Consider the following 16,270-nt stretch of genomic DNA (forward strand, 5'->3'; position numbering starts at 1 on the left):
GATCACGGAGGCTAGCAGGTACAAGGCTATAATGGCTATAGCTCAAAAATGACTAGGCACCTCCACAGAAGGAAAATCTATCCAGGGCTATTAAATACAAAAATACCACATCTGCCTCAGGAAGTCCTTGAGTTGCAAATGATTAGAAGCTGGAAGATCATGCTGGGGAAATATCACTTATATCACTGCTCTTATATTCTTCCCTAGGTATTAACTGTTGTTCTCTGTCAGAGACAGGATATTGAGCCAGATGGACCTTTGGTCTGACCCCATATAGCCTTTCTGATGTTCCTGTGTTTATATTCTTAACTGACTGTATGGATGCTCCTTGCACTTTCACCTTCCACTACACAATGCCAAAAAACCCCCCCTCCTGCCTACAGCAGCAAACTGAGGCTGAGCAAAAATTTCAGTCCCAGTGCATCTTTGCTGAAAAATCCTTCCTAGGTAAATTTGGGTACTTATCTACTCTTTTAATCTAGTGTCAGACCAGTGTCATTGCTGAAAAACCATTCACTCTGCAGCTCTGGTCACCTGAAACAATCTGTGCAGACCTCTCCCCTTCCACTGATTCCCTATCTCTTTCTAAATTCTCATCTTAAAACCTGACTTTCTAGCCTGCCTTCAACCTCTCCATTTCTGTCTCTCCTGGTTATTGGTCTTATGACTGAATGCTTTAATATTTTCACCATGCAAGGTCTTTATGTCACTGTTTCATGTAATTTATACCTGTGAGCTGGAGCCTTTCCCATCTCGCTTTCAAGCACAGGCCGTACACTGAATGGAGTCCAAAATGATCCCCACCCCCTTATTGCTTTGGGGGTTTGGCTTTATTAACAAGGATATAAGCAATAAGAAAATAAAGTTCAGCTGTTTCTAAGGCTTCTCCCTCATGACTGCTCAGCCAGCATCTTAGATGGTCTCTCCTCAGCAAACCATTTTTATCTCCCTTTTACACAAGTGAACTAATAAGCCACCTATCTCAGTGAGTCAGCAGAACCCACTTAACCCTTTCCCAGAAGGGTCAAAACTCACTATCAGGATGGTTTGGCTCAGGCTTGTTATAGAACCATATTCTGCCCCTCAGTCTTGAATAATTTATTTGTGCAGCAGACCTAGATTACTGTTTAAATCAAAATGCTACCCAAACAAAGGCTGTGCTGTACAGTGCAAAATGAAACCAATTACTACATCATATAATGCTCATCTTTTACAGTGTAAGATGCCCCCTACAGTACTGCAAAGGACAGACATTTCTGTTGAGAACAGCAGCCAGCCATAGGAAGCGGGAGAGAGATTTTTCAGAGGGAACCAGCCTTTGATAAAAAAGTAAATTCAGTACCAGAAGGTATTGCACACTTCCACTTTGATCCATCAAAACAGAAGACCTTTTCTAGACTGAAATTAAAGCAAGTTCCAAATATGCATGTGCAGAGCTGTTTTCCACAGAGCAACTTGACCAGGGATGAAGAAAAGAGGAAAATGCCTATCCTAACACACATTGCAGAAATTCAATATAAAATCTCAGATGTGGATCAAAGCCTGGAATTCCACTACTTTAAAAAAAAAAAACCAACTCACAGAAGTATGCAGAAATAAGGGATGCATTGTATTATATATTATATTATAGTAGAATTGCATTATAGGCCTTATAGCATCTCTGGATGCCTGAAACATTAACAAGACCACGTACTTCAAAAATGTAATCTAAGTTTACTCAAAAAAAAAAAACCCCAAAAAACCCCACACAAGTAAAATACGTTCTTTCTCTTATTTTTCTACCCGTTATTGTTCAATCACCTGATTTTGAGACTCCATTCACCTGACAATAAGTAGCTATCATTTACCCTAGTCCTGGCTGTCAGAAAGAGTCATCTTTATCTTCAGAGAAGCAGAGATAATGTCTAATCAGTGAGTTATAGTTGAGAGAAATGATTCTAAGTTTAGGAAAATTGGCAGCTGCATTTTGTTATCGGTAACCATTATTTAGATAGCATAGCTGATGTGCGTGGCATCATACAGACAAGGACAAAGACCAGGCCCTTGCCCTGTGGAGCTTACTGTCTCTATTACACAATTAACATAGGGAGAGGTACTAGCATAATAGTAATAGTGAGCTCTAAGCATCACAGTGGGAGGGAGAAAAGATGACAAGAAAAAGAAAGACAAAACTTCCTGTGAGAGAGCAATACTGCATCATCCCTCCATTGTTGTTTTATACTGAGCTCTGCCAGAGGGTTTTGTTATTTCAAAATACAGTCTGTACAGAAGAGGGAATAGATAATTCCAGAGTAGAAATCAGGAGAAACTGGCCTAGGTGTTTATAAGAGAGAGGTGGAAGATGTTGACTGGTGACAAAGAGTTGGGTGCTTTGATGTGTCCAAGACACAGCATCATATGAGCCACACAGGTGATGCTGTGGCAGGCCTGGCAGGTCGTGTCACACAAGCTCACGAGGCTCTACAGGGCATGGAAAGACCTGAAGCTCTTAACTTGGTGTACTCAGTTAACATGGAGACTGTACTCCTTCCACTCACTCTGAAAAGTGGGCTCTGAAGCTCATGATACAAACAACACGTTAACTGTAACACGCCAACTAAACCTACCATCTCCTAAAAACGAGCTTCCAAGTACCACATTCAACAGACATACAATATGTCCTTAGGTGCATGGTGCCTTATACCAATGCTTTAGTTATACATCATTTTATGATGAGGTCAGTTTGTGTATCACTCTTTTCTTTTAAGGCAATCATGTTGAAAATTAATACATGACAATCTGACTATAGACATAAAATTGGAGACTTAGCTGAGCTGCATACATAAAACGAACTGAAGTCAGTACTTCAGAAACCCATCCTAACCTAACGCTAATCCTAACCTTAATGCCGTCTCTTTAACTACATCAGAACATAATTTTTAGATGACTGTTAATATTACTGCATTTTTCCTTTGTTGACCCAAAATTATTAGCAGGAACCAACCATACTGGAACAGAGATGACTCCATCTAATAGAAAACAATGGTACCACAGGAATACATTCATTATTGCATTGAACTTCTAAAAAGAAGGAGGCATCTTCTTTCTTCTAGTATTTCACTTTGCTTCTGCTACTTAGTGAAGTAAAACAGTACATGTATTTCCCTGAACTCTCTTATTTCTGTAGACATTCATAAGACTGGTGCAGAAAATGGAGCCTACCTGGCAGTATCTTCTCAGTGGTATAAAGTAAAACTGATTAAGAGAGGAACATTCTTCAAGTTCCTAGAAAAGGCTGTTGACTTCTTCCATTTATGATCAAAAAGATCCTAGAAAATATATGTCCAGTCTTTAACGAGACTAGGAAATTGAAATAACCAAAATGGGATGTGATTGGTCTTTTGAATTGAGATGCCACCATTACTTGCTTTTGCTGCTGAAACATCATCTGGCTCCTAATGGCTTCTAACATTGTGTTCCTACCTACATTGATCATTTCATACTAGCATCTTCTTTCAGACAAACCACAAACACTTCCAAAACTTGACCTCTTCCCTTTATTGCTTTTGATTAAGAAGAGAACTATCTGCAGGAAATGCCCTACAAACCACAAAGGATTATCAGAAATATAATGATGACTGATTCAGGGACTCTGTGGCTCTGCTTGTGCTCCTATAATCTGATCTTGGTCACTCTTCCCTTCTCCGCCGGAGCTTTGCTGTAGTTTCTTCTAGTCGGCTCCTCCAAGCAGCGATAATGGCATCATCATCCATCTCTTCTTCCTCTTCTTTACGCATGCTTCGCCTGTACTGAGAGAACTGTCTAGATGCAAATCTTTCTTCACTTTGTTCCACTTTTGCCTCCTTCTTTCCATCCTCTTCAGACTTTGAAAAGCTCTGGGTGAACTTTCTCTTAGCTCCAAATTCTGATGTGTCTGACCTGGCCTCCTCTTCACACGCCTCCACGTGATGAGATCTAACTCGACTCTGTGTAGATGGTTCAGGGGATTCAGAGTCAAAGGATGGTTCAGGTGTTCGGCTGAAAACATGCAGCTCTGGGCTCTTTTCTCTGGAACTTGTTGTCTCACTGACCCTTGACCTTGTGAACTTATACATCTTTTTGTCCTCTTTTGCAGAAGCAGAGGAAAATCTTGACATGGTTCTCAGTGAATCTCCTTTTGACTCATAGGAAGAACAGCTGTCTAGCTCTTCTCTTTGGGATCTGGAGAATCTGTAACTGGATGTTTCAGAATCCATCTCTCTAACTTTGGATGATCTGCTGTATTTCTCTCTAGCCTTCTCACTTTGATCATAATATGATGGTGGTTCTCTTTCTGCTTTCAGGCCACTGAGCCACTTGGTAATATCAGTCTCTATCTCTGACTTCGTCGCACCTGTGTTCGCAGGTTGACTGGACAGATCAAAGACTGTATCAGTTCTGTCAAGATCTGCTTGCAAGGGGCGCCTGAGGCTGTTTGTTGTACTGTCTCTGTCATCTTCTATTTCATTTTCCTCTCCTTTGGTCATCTTTTTTTTAAATAAAGTGCTACGTTTATTGTCTCTGATCACCTTTTCAATTTGATAATCTGACATTTTCTCTCTCATTTCCATTTGCATCTCCTTCTCCTTCCTCCTGAGTTTCTTTAGGTCAACATCATCAGCAAAGAGGCTGTACAGTGGCTTGCTTGTCTGTGTTGTCTTCATGTTTGAATGAGTTCCTTCTGTCCTTGCGCTCACTGAGGTATTGCAAGACAGGACAGACTGAGACTCAGCCCTGTGCATATCCTGCTGGCGAAGCTGAGAGGTAGCAAGAGATGAGCCACTCTGAGCACTGAGAAGAGAAACCTTATCATCATCTACACGCCTGCTAAGGTCTCCTGACATTACACTGGAGGCCATTGCAGACGATGGACGGGACAGCATGATGATCTCATTTTGTTTTTGAGCAATGGTTTCACTGACCACGTTAGCGATCCAGTTCTGAATGCTTGCCATGGATATTGTGTCACCTGGGCCAACTGGGAGATTGGGAAGGGGTATACTTGGCATCTGAGGCTGCATTGCCCCCATGCTGCTCCTGGTCTGTGATAAAGACGAATGATTTGTCTGCATGCTCAGTGCAGAAGCTGCATCCTCGGCACCGCTTGCAGAAGGTGCTGAGGGCCAGAAAGCTGACAGTGGGATACTCCCACTCATCATACTGTCTGTCTCCCAGCTGCACATGGACTGGCTTTCTTCTAAAATTTTCTTTGAATGTTCAAGGAGCTCTACACGCCTCTGCTTCTTTTTGGCTGAAGCAGAATCCTCACTTTTGGCAAACTCCACAAATTCCTCCTTGCTTTCACTGCCCACCTTCTTCTGCTGCTTCATTTTCCAAGCCTGGTAAGCAGTCAGGTTAATATCTGACAAACTCTTCCCTTCTCTCCCCTCCCCGCCTGCCTGGCTGCCATCTTCTGCTGGAGATGGTGCAGAAGATGATGATGATTCTAAATCCTTCTTGTGAAAGCCAAACTGGATCCTCTTGACCTTCCACCTTTCTAGAGGAGTCAGCTTGTCTTTGTTCTTTTGGCAGAAATTGTAAAAGGAGCTACTGTCTGAAAAGACGCTCTCCTCGTCCACATCCCTCTCGTTTCTTCCTGTTTCTGGGGACTGTCTCTCCCCACCAGTTTTATTCTTAGAACGATACCTCTGAGCAGCTTCCTTCTCAATCTCCAGAAGCCTCTGGTTCCACATGTCCCAAGTGCTCTCTGAAGACATAGAGCCTGTGCGGCTCCTCCTCATCCTGCTAAAGCTACTGGCTTCCAGCTGTTGCTTTAGGGTTCGGATCTCAAAACTGCTCACGCTCTCAACATCACTGAATTCACCTGATGGGTAAGGTCTTCCTCCCATGCTGGAATCTCCTGGGTGGACCTCCTCCCTGGGTGGACCCTCCATTTGGTATTTCTCATTTCTGCGCTGCCAGTCATGGATCCTCTGTTCCACATCCTCCTCAGATTGTTCCCCTTCCTGATCCAGAAGCTTTGGAGATGTTCTTCCATGGTTAACTCCTGGTTCCTTTGCAGGCAGGCCTTGTTTCTTCCTCCATTCCTCATACAACTGTTCCTCTTCCTCCTCACTGATGAGGGCGGAGTGTTTGGAAACCCAGCTAGTTTTTCCTGCTGATGAAGAGCTCATAAGACTACCCAGCAGGCTGCTGGTGTCCTCTTCTTCTACTGTGATGGAGTGGGCTTTGGCTCCCATGATGCTTTCTGAGTCCCCAACTCCAGACAGCCGGGAAGAAGTCCCTGCATTGACAACAGGACTTTGACTAGGAGTGACTTCTTCATCTCCAGTATGGTCCAACTCTCGTTCCTCCAGCAATTGCTCGTTGAGCTCCCTTAGCTGTTTCAGAAAGCCATCATTGGGGTAAATGGCACGCTTCTTTCTTAGAGTCATCAGAGCCTCCAGAATGGTCATATGGTGGTAGATCATCAGGTAAGCAGCCACCAGCACAGCTGAGCGACTGATTCCCATTTCACTGCTGACAAGGATTTTGCCTACAGATATTGAATATAAAAGTAATTAGCTATTTCCAATAACATAGAGAGGTTGCTTTGATATGTAGCACAAAGGCATTCTCTGAATAGTGTTAAAAATTAGATTATATGCTTCGGTGACTGAAACCAATACTAAATATTTGTTAGCTTTGTCATAATAAAAATCTAGATACATATGAATAAAAACCACATTAGTTTCAAAAGCTGTGGGCAGGCACATTTTAAAACAATCTAAATAATATTTGTATTTTCACCTATACACTTCACTTCCCCAAATAATAAAAAAGTTTATAATAGGTATTAGAAAGTGATACAGTATTCTTGACTTGCTGGCTGATGTAGGGTAAGACATTTAAGCTTTCCGTGCTTCAGTTTCCCCATATGTAAAAAGGGAGATATTAGCATTAGCCTCCAGGAAGGTATCAGGAAGATAAGCAAATAACTTAGTTTTTTTATAAGACACGTTATAGGACTTAAATAAAATTTTATATTAATTTAATTCTATTTTTACCAGAATCCAGATCTGCTGTTTTGCAAGGTACATTCAAACAGTTACATGTAGACTGGCTGGAGGCCACAATCATAGTATATCTCAGAACAGCAGAACCAAGCAACTAGCAGAAGAGAGCTGATTTTGACTCTGACAAACTGATACAGCTGCTCCAAACTACCGGGACCCACCGTTCTGTAAATAGTGACTGCAAGAGCTAGAATCAAAGCGGTGGATCTGCTTTATTTCATGGCATTTACACAGAAACCACCTCTTGCACAAAACTAAGCTTTGGCACAGAAGAATTGTTTTTTTAAAGTTACTTTTATAGACAATTACAGTTAAAGAAAAGCTTGTAAATATGAAGAGAGCTTAAATGAGGCTTTGCTAGCCTGCAAGTAACTTAAATGACTGTTTCTAAATGTGTGATAAACTCCAGTTTAATCAAACTGTTTGCACTGAAACTTAATGAAGCCAGTTCAACCACCACTTTTCTGACTGCTGATATGTTACCACAAGTATTTACCTAATGTACCTATTCCTACAATCCCAAAATGTCTTTTACACCTTTCTTAGTATCAAAAGTCTCAGTTGCCTTCCAAGTGTTTTAACAGCCTGTAAAGCCTAACGCCTCACCGAAAGGAGGAGATCGCATTCCTCTGCTTTCTTTCAAGGCTCCTCTGTCTTTGTGCATCCTTTCCTGTGTCAGGTCTGGTACTCACCGGGCCCTTTAATGAGCCAGTTCAGCTCACTAACCCAATGGAAAACCAGCTCTTCCCTGCTGGGCTGTTGTTTTTGCTGGGTTAGTGAGTTGAAGGGTCGATGAATGCCAGCAGCAGTAAGCATCTGTGCTGTGCCAAGGGTAGCAATGGGAGTTATGAGGAAGAACATAGATGGGTAGAGTGTCCTTCCTCGTGTTGTTGGTGGTGAGCTATTAAAATTGGCTCAACTTTTCTTGCATACTAACAAAACTTCTCACTTTTCTTACGGTCACTTCTACTAGGAGGTAACCTGTCATCTCTCTACAACAATTAAATGCACTGAATACATATATGAAGAATATCAGTGATATCCCTGATTGTGGTGATCATTTTCATATTAAACTCCATAAAGGTATTTCTAGCTGTCCACTGAAGCTGCAACAAAATGGCCAGTATGCACTGGAGGTCCACAGAATAACAGTTGCCATGGAATTGCAGTCCAGCAAATTATGCAGTAGCTTGGGTGTAGACATCCAGGCGTTCAACCCAGCTGTTTGGACTGTTCTAGTAAATCAGCCTGTTCTTTTGTAGTGAGCATCCTGGCAAAACTGAAGCTCGCAGTGTACAGCAATATATCATATATATAGTATTATATTATATAACATCAATATAAAAATATATATTTATTGGAGCAGGGCTTCACCTCTTTGCAATAGTAGGGTACTTTCAAAGCAGCTGAGGGAGGTGGCTCACAGCCAGTTTGAGTCCAAAGACATGGGGCTTGCAGCAGGGGCTGCTGGCAGCTGTCTCCTCTCACCAGTTTGCCCCCTCCTGTTTTGAATGGAGGCATGGCAGAAATGGGCAAGAAGTGTTCACCGTAACTGGATGCAAAGAACAAAGTATCTGCCTTCTACCCAATTACAAATGTGTTATCGGCTGTTTATCAGAGTAATGCTTCCACCCATTAATTCCCAAGCATTCTGGAACCACTGTAATCTTCTCTTACCCCTGTAAGTCAGCAGTGCTTCATCAAGGAACTCTGCAGCTGGGCGGAAGTGTTTGGAGATATCCATATCTGGAAAATCATCCACTTCAATGCCCAGGTACTGGATATTCAGACCGTTGTAGAAACCTGGTCCTGTGTATACACCTGTACCATGAGCTGCGTTCAAGACATGCGTGATCCCCAGTCTCTTCAAACGGCTTTTATTCACTGCAACACTTCTTCAGAAAATAAAGAAAAAGGTTAGATATCGGTGCTCCTATTTCAGGTAGGAAAGAAGCTGTCTGCTACAAGCACTACAGAGCTCCCAGTCTGTGTTTCTCATCCAAAATGCGGCTCCACTCAGACCTTAATGTCCTTTGAGAGTTCTACAGGTATTTCTTTCCAATACTCACCAGGAAAAGAAAATGAGAAGCCTGCACTCACCAGTAGACCTGCATCATGCTCAATGTCCACTCCAGCTTGATTTTAAGCTCATCCTGCTATCCCAGGTTCAGGCTTATTCTCAATTACTTATTTCTCGATTTTTATCACTCCGTAATTGATGCTTTACACTATATCCCCTTCTAATTCTGTTCTGGTCACTTGCACAGGTGTCTCAGACAGCTGAGCCATGGTACAGAAGACCTAACCATTTCCACTCGATATTTGCTACGGCATTTTTTTTTTAACTTTATTTTACATAACAAAGACTTTAGTCCCAATTTCAGGGCCAAATTCCAATCAGAACAGTGTAATTTGGGCTCATTTACCTTTTCTTCTCCTAAATTGTCGAAGTGTCAAAATAACATAGGTTAACATAGGTTAAGCTGCTGATTCTGTTCCAGAAGTATTTACTTTTCAGTGCACAGAGATCTTTGTGAGCATATTCCTAAAAACTTTGGAGCTCTCTAGGGATGAAAGGTATGAGATGCATATAGTATATGTTACGCCTTCAGTGGTTCCATCTGACCCTGCACTGGGAATCTTGTGCAACTTGATAACAAAAGCTGACACTCACTTTTCTGCTATGAAGACATTAGGCCAGACTTCATCTACAGCATCCCTGGGGGTCTCCAGCCTGTCCTTCACAAGTGCCCTCTGCAAGTCCATCACACACGGCGTGTTAAACAAGCTGGTGTCATCAATCTTTTCCTTAACTCGGTTGTACAGGTCTTCCACCATCAACTGCTGCGCAGACTCTAACGTCCTGGGACACACTGAATCTACCTTGGCGTCCTTTGTCTTCAGTTCTGGAATAAACTGACATTGTAACTAAAAGCATGTAAACACAAAGCAAATATATGACCTATCATTCTTTGTTCCTGGGACAAGCCTTGTGGCTTGCTTTTTTCCCCAGTAACATCACACTGTCCTGTCTACAATGTGTGCGTGTACATGCTTATCTGCAGCCTCAAGGTAGTTAGTAATGGGAAAAGCATATTGCACTGTCCTCTCAGTCCAGAGAGCCACAGTGGCCAAAGGCCTGGGAGTTAAGGGCACACTCATTCTAGCCCCAGAAGAATGCAGTTGCTCTCTACAGCTTCCTGAGGAGGGGAAGTGGAGAGGGAGGTGCTGAGCTCTTCTCCCTGGTATCCGGTGACAGGACGTGTGGGAATGGTTCAAAGCTGCACCAGGGGAGGTTCGGACTGGACATCAGGAAGCATTTCTTTACTGAGAGGGTGGTCAAACACTGGAACAGGCTTCCTAGAGAGGTGGTCGATGCCCCAAGCCTGTCAGTGTTTAAGAGGCACTTGGACAATGCCCTTAATAATTTGCTTTAACTTTTGGTCATCCCTGAATTGGTCACGCAGTTGGATTAGATTATTGTTGAAATATATTCCATATATTAAATATATATTATTATTAAATATATATTATATTCAACTGAAATATTCTATTCTATTCTATTCTACTCTACTCCTATTCTATTCTATTCCATTCTATTCCATTCCATTCCATTCCATTCCATTCTATTCTATTCTATTCTATTCTATTCTATTCTATTCTATTCTATTCAGTTTGTTGCAGCAAGCAACCAGCAATCAAACTGTATTCACCACTGCGGTACATGATTCTGCCACAGATTCAGTGCACAACTTCAAAGGAAGTCACCAAACCTTTCTGTAAATTGTTATTTCGTTGTGTTTTTCACCTCTGCCTCAGGTGGGGTTTTCTCATAAAGGCTTTTTTATAATTTTAAGATCTCTGGATGAGAAAGGCAAAACAAGGGCAACTCAAGTCTCTATTACTTATGCAGTTATTTTACCCTTCCTCCTCTTACCTTCATTGATGATTTGTTTGGCAGCCACAGCAGATGACAGATGGATTGGCTCCATAAAGATGCTCTCTGTATCAGTGTCCGATATCACTGAATACCTGCCAACCAATCACACTGCCTATTAGGCAAATGCCCTCCACTGGAATCCCAACTCCAGGACTCTAGCCCTTTTCACCCATTCTAGAAGACAGCAGCAGGGAACTGGAGCAGTGAGGATCCTTTGATGGTAGAAGGGAAGCCCCAGCTCTTCTCCCAGCCCTCACCCCCACCCTGCTCTCCAGCGTGGTGCTCCAGGCTTCAAATATGCCTTGGTGTCCAGTGTTTGCAGGATGTAGACAGGTCAGATGGGGAGGAGCTGCAGTGCACTGGGAGTGCAAGAGAATGGACTGGTGGAGGAGTTTTTGGGTAGAGAAGAGCAGTGTCTGGTTTGAGACTGGGAGGGGGATGGATCACAAGGAATAGTCTCACAAGTAGCTCTCACTGAGACATAAACATTATCCTAACTACAATTTATTGAACAATTCAAAACAGATTATGCTAGAAAACTGTTGGGTTTTTTTTCTGTTCGCTAATTGCCTACAAGCATCCTTTGAGTATCACAAGCTGCAATGCAAGCATTAAGATTGAAGCCTTTGAATCTCTCCCTCAGTACTCAGTACATTGGTCACTTCATACCATGAATCTGTGGTCAGTCTCTCCACTCACATAGTGGTGTCTAACTGCAGGCCAGAAACAACTATGAAACCCACAAACACCTTTGAAGGAAGTTATTTGACACAGCGTAATTTACGTAAGTTTTTGTTAAGCAAAAAAGGCCACAATCTTGAAAACAAATATATTTCCATCTGGGTCCACCTGTACAGTCCAAGTAAATCTTCTCTTCTTATTTAGACTATCTTAACAAAATATTTTACAGAGCTTTTTCCGTGATGCACGCCCTTTACATTTCCTTCCAAATAGATGGTACAGATCATTAGGACAAGTTTGCTGCCATCACAGAAGCTATTTGGCAATGCAGGCTTGCAGTACTTACAACACATTGTTTGGTTTTGTTTAATTACAGCAGGAGAGGGAGGGTGACTAATGTGCAGTCAGGGTGCAGCAAAGTGTCTGGAGAGCTAAACTGCTTTCATTCTCCAGAATCAAAATGGAGGGCACAGCCATCGGAAACCACTTATGGGCTCGTCTAGGTCATTTAGTTGGGTTCCAGCACTTGTCAACTGTGACTGAAAGTAATCCTTTTCTAGCTCTTCAAAGGAGTTTATAACATGAGCAAGGGGAGTCTCAGTCTCATTTATAGGAGCTGACACAAATTTGCAGCTATGCCCTGCCTTAAATTCCTTTTGCTGTAAAGGTTGCCTCCAAGCTCAATAAAAAGATAACAGTTGGTAATAATATGCCACTGCAGGCTCAAAACATTTTACCTGTAGCTGCCCCAAGCATCCATGAAACACACAGGTGCAGAACTGCCCAAGCCTGGATGCTTCAAGGGCCTCGTTCTGGTTGGGAAGTACCTTGCCATTTTCATCACTGCTTTTGGCATTGACAGCAAGAAAAAAAGGAGAAAAAAAGGAGAAAAAAAAGGAAGGGAAAGGAAGGGAAGGGAAGGGAAGGGAAGGGAAGGGAAGGGAAGGGAAGGGAAGGGAAGGGAAGGGAAGGGAAGGGAAGGGAAGGGAAGGGAAGGGAAGGGAAGGGAAGGGAAGGGAAGGGAAGGGAAGGGAAGGGAAGGGAAGGGAAGGGAAGGGAATAAACTGGAGAGGTGCTTCTGTTCGTTTTGAGTGACTGATGAGCAGTAGGAGAGTGATTTACCAAGTTCAATACATAATTTTACTTTTCATGAGCTCAGTGAACTTCCTAAACAATTTTTAAATGCATGCAGTTAAATGAAATAAGCACTCTGTCTTCATTTTTCTGCAGTGCCCCACAGTTAATGGAAAACATTTCATAACCTCCTACTTGTTGAAGGCCGCTGGGGCAGGTTCTTTTCAAACTCCATCCGTACTCCCTGCCTTCAGCTAAAGCATCTCAAAGTGTATAGAAAGCCCAGCAGAGCATTTTGCTTTAAGAAAAGAGTACAAAGGGATGTATTTTTCCTTGTATTAGGAGAAAACACATCAAATCATGCTTGCTTTGCTTGAGGTAACTCCATTTCTGCTTGCGCTGTGACAGCCTCCTGTTCAGTGCCTGAAGCCTGTAGCTAAAGATGGCTCTGAACCAAATGCAAATCCGAAGACCCTCAGTCTTTCTGGGGCTGGGAAAGGCTAATAGCAACGTAAAAAACCCCACAGGTCCTTATAATGGACAGAAAGACGGGGCTGAATTTGGGAAGAGTTGAAATCCGGATTAGAAGTTTCAGAGTGGGGGTGGACATGAGAGGATGAGACAGGGAAGAGCAACGATATCACCCCATAGTAATGCTTTCTGCCATTTATCCCCCCCGTGTGCACATACACTGTCAGCAGGATGGATATCAGCATGTGAGTCCTGCCTCTGCAGTCTCTCTCCCCGCTGGCACATTAACCCCTGCCCCCAGAGGGGAGGGAAGCCCTGGGCTCCATGCTTGATCCAAGTGCCTGTGCGGAGAGGAGGCGGTGGAAGAGGAGGGAAAGCAACTTGATCTACCACGTGCTACCGGGAGGCCATGGCAGCACCTACAGCAAGCGTACTCACCGGCTGGGCGAGGGGCTGCGGAGATAGTGGGCCTGCACAGCCTTCACATCTGGTCCCTTGTCCTCCTCATCGGGCACCACCTGCTCGCTGTCCGAATCTCTGCCACTGGCCATAGCAGCTGCGTGAGGATCCGCTACAAGGGGAGCACAGCAGGAGGGAGGGCCATTACAGAGGTCTGCACGGGAGGCCATCCCCTGGCCATGGGGTGGTGGTGGCAAGTGGGGTATGGCAGAAGGGGCTCCCACATCTTGCTCCCACAACCCTGTGAGCAGCCCTTGCTGCAAGCCAGCTGCACTGGCTCCTCTGCCAGGGTGCCTGCCCTTCCTGAGGCCTCGTGCAGCTCCCTGGCTGGTGCCCAGCGAGTGCCGATGCCCTTCTTGCCTGTGAGTAAGCGTGCAAGAAGGCCAGGAAGGAAGGGGTGGCAGGGCAGAAACTCTATCCCCCCCGGCTGACTCAGCCCGTGCGTGGTGGCTGGAAGGGGCTGTACACAGCCAGAGCCGGACTGGAAGGAGCGTCGGGGGCAAGAAACATGAGACCTCGCCTCCCCAAAATGAAACGCTCCTAAAGCTCAAGGCCGAAGGCACTTTAAGCCTCAGGACTTTGTCCTTGTAATCGTTTGTGGGGAGGCTGCAGTGCCCGCCCTGGGTGCGGGAGAGCGAGGGGGCCATAGCTTGGTTAGGAGCATGAGAACGCAGCAGCCGCCCCCTACCCGGGTCCAGCCGGAGCGACTCCTGCCTCGCCATGCCACAACAGCTGGTGGTGGCTCCGAAGGGCGCCAGCAGCCGGCCTCAGACAGGAGGACCGCAGCCACATGCCACCAAGAGGGCTGAGGAGCGGCTGCCGCTCACGGGGCAGCGAGCAGGGCGGCAGGGGAGCAAGGAAAGGGCACTTACCCCTGTGCCTGGATGACTCTGCTGGGGGTCCCTGCCGGAGGCACGGCAAAGGAGTCCAGTGAAGAGGACAGGAAACCTGGCAGGGAACGGTACTGGGGGGAGAGAAATCAGCTGCCGCCTCTTGCTCTCTCTGCGGCTTCTTCATCAAGGGGCAGGACAACTGTTGGCACCAAACCTTTATCAGCTTTCTAAATATAGCGTTGTCCTGACGCTGGCTGCTGGATTGCACGGGGAAAGAATTCAGTGCCTCATAGACGGCAGCTGGTCAAGCACTTAACTCCTTCCCCGCTGTGGGCTGGATCCTCTGACATTTCCCAGTTGCAGAAGGAGTCCAGAGAAGAGCCCAGAGCCAGTGCGGCTGGACCTCCACCTGCAGGGAGCCTCCAGGCAACTGGGACACCACCAGGTGCAACTTGAAATGGTGGGATGACCTCTGATGTCCTTGGGAAATGTGGTGCAGGATGAGCCACTCAAAGCTTACTGGAAGCAAGCTACCTATCAACTACCTAGACTTCTGTAAGGTCTTTGATATGGCCCCCCACAACATTCTTACCTCTGAATTGCAGAGAGATGGATTTGATGGATGGTTATTTGATGGATAAGGAATTGGCTGGATGGCTGCATCCAGTTACAGTCAATGGCTTAAGTGTCCAAATGGAGATCAGTAACAAGTGATGTCCCTCAGGGGTCCGTATTGGGACCAGTACTGTCCAATATCTTCATTAATGACATAGACATTGGGACTGAGTGCACCCTCGGCAAGTTTGCAGATGACACCAAGCTGAGTGGTGCAGTTGATTCGCCAGAGGGAAGGGATGCCATCCAGAGGGACTCTGACAGGCTTGAGGAGTGCGCCCATGTGAACATCATGAAGTTCAACAAGGCCAAGTGCAAGGTCCTGCCCCTGGGTTGGGGCAATCCCCAATATCAGTACAGACTGGAGGATGAAGGGATTGAGAGCAGCCCTGCAGAGAAGGACTTGGGGATACTGGTAGATGAAAGATTGGACGTGAGCCGGCAATGTGTGCTTGCAGCCCAGAAAGCCAATTGTATCCTGGGCTGCATCAGAAGAAGCGTGGCCAACAGGTCAAGGGAGGTGATTCTGCCCCTCTACTCTGCTCTGGTAAGACCCCACCTGGAGTACTGCATCCAGCTCTGGAGCCCCCAGCACAAGACATGGACCTGTTGGAGTGGGTCCAGAGGAGGGCCACCAAAATGATCAGTGGGCTAAAACACCTGTCCTGTGAAGAAAGGCTGAGAGAGTTGGTGTTGTTCAGACTCAAGAAGAGCAGGTTCCATTGTGGCTGTCCAGTACTTAAAGGGGACTTATAAGAAAGGACGGAGAGAGACTTTTTACCAGGGCCTGTAGTGACAGGACAAGGGGCAATGATTTTAAACTAAGAGGGTAGATCTAGATTAGATAGAAGGAAGAAATTCTTTACAATGAGGGTGGTGAGACACTGGGAAGAGGTTGCCCAGAGAAGTTGTGGATGCCGCATCATTGAAGTGTTCAAGGTCAGGTTGGATGGGGTTTTGAGCAACCTGGTCTAGTGGAAGAAATCCCTGCTCATGGCACAAGGTTGAAGTAGATGATCTTTAAAGGTCCCTTCTGACCCAAACCATTCTGTGGTTCTATGATTGTATGATTAGCTGATTTTTGTTCTTGGAAGAGCTAGGACTGAGGTACACTATGTCTCATCCGATGCCTTTTCAAAGAGGAAACCTCCAGTTCCCATCTC

The 16,270-nt window shown here is 44.9% G+C and overlaps 1 protein-coding gene across 1 annotated transcript; it reads right to left on the bottom strand.

The window, feature by feature from the left end:
- Positions 1 to 3,540: 3,540 nt before the first annotated feature.
- Positions 3,541 to 14,615, bottom strand: STYXL2 (serine/threonine/tyrosine interacting like 2). The gene is made up of 6 exons (XM_072851563.1): positions 14,532 to 14,615; positions 13,639 to 13,771; positions 10,972 to 11,066; positions 9,709 to 9,940; positions 8,712 to 8,929; positions 3,541 to 6,514 (listed from the first exon to the last, which is right to left on the bottom strand). Exons 2-6 carry the CDS (start codon positions 13,749 to 13,751, stop codon positions 3,669 to 3,671), a joined length of 3,504 nt encoding a protein of 1,167 aa, XP_072707664.1. The 5' UTR covers positions 13,752 to 13,771; positions 14,532 to 14,615; the 3' UTR covers positions 3,541 to 3,668.
- Between the last annotated feature and the right edge of the window lie 1,655 nt (positions 14,616 to 16,270).

Source organism: Ciconia boyciana, chromosome 1, assembly GCF_034638445.1.
Source record: "Ciconia boyciana chromosome 1, ASM3463844v1, whole genome shotgun sequence".
Classification (NCBI taxonomy): domain Eukaryota; kingdom Metazoa; phylum Chordata; class Aves; order Ciconiiformes; family Ciconiidae; genus Ciconia; species Ciconia boyciana.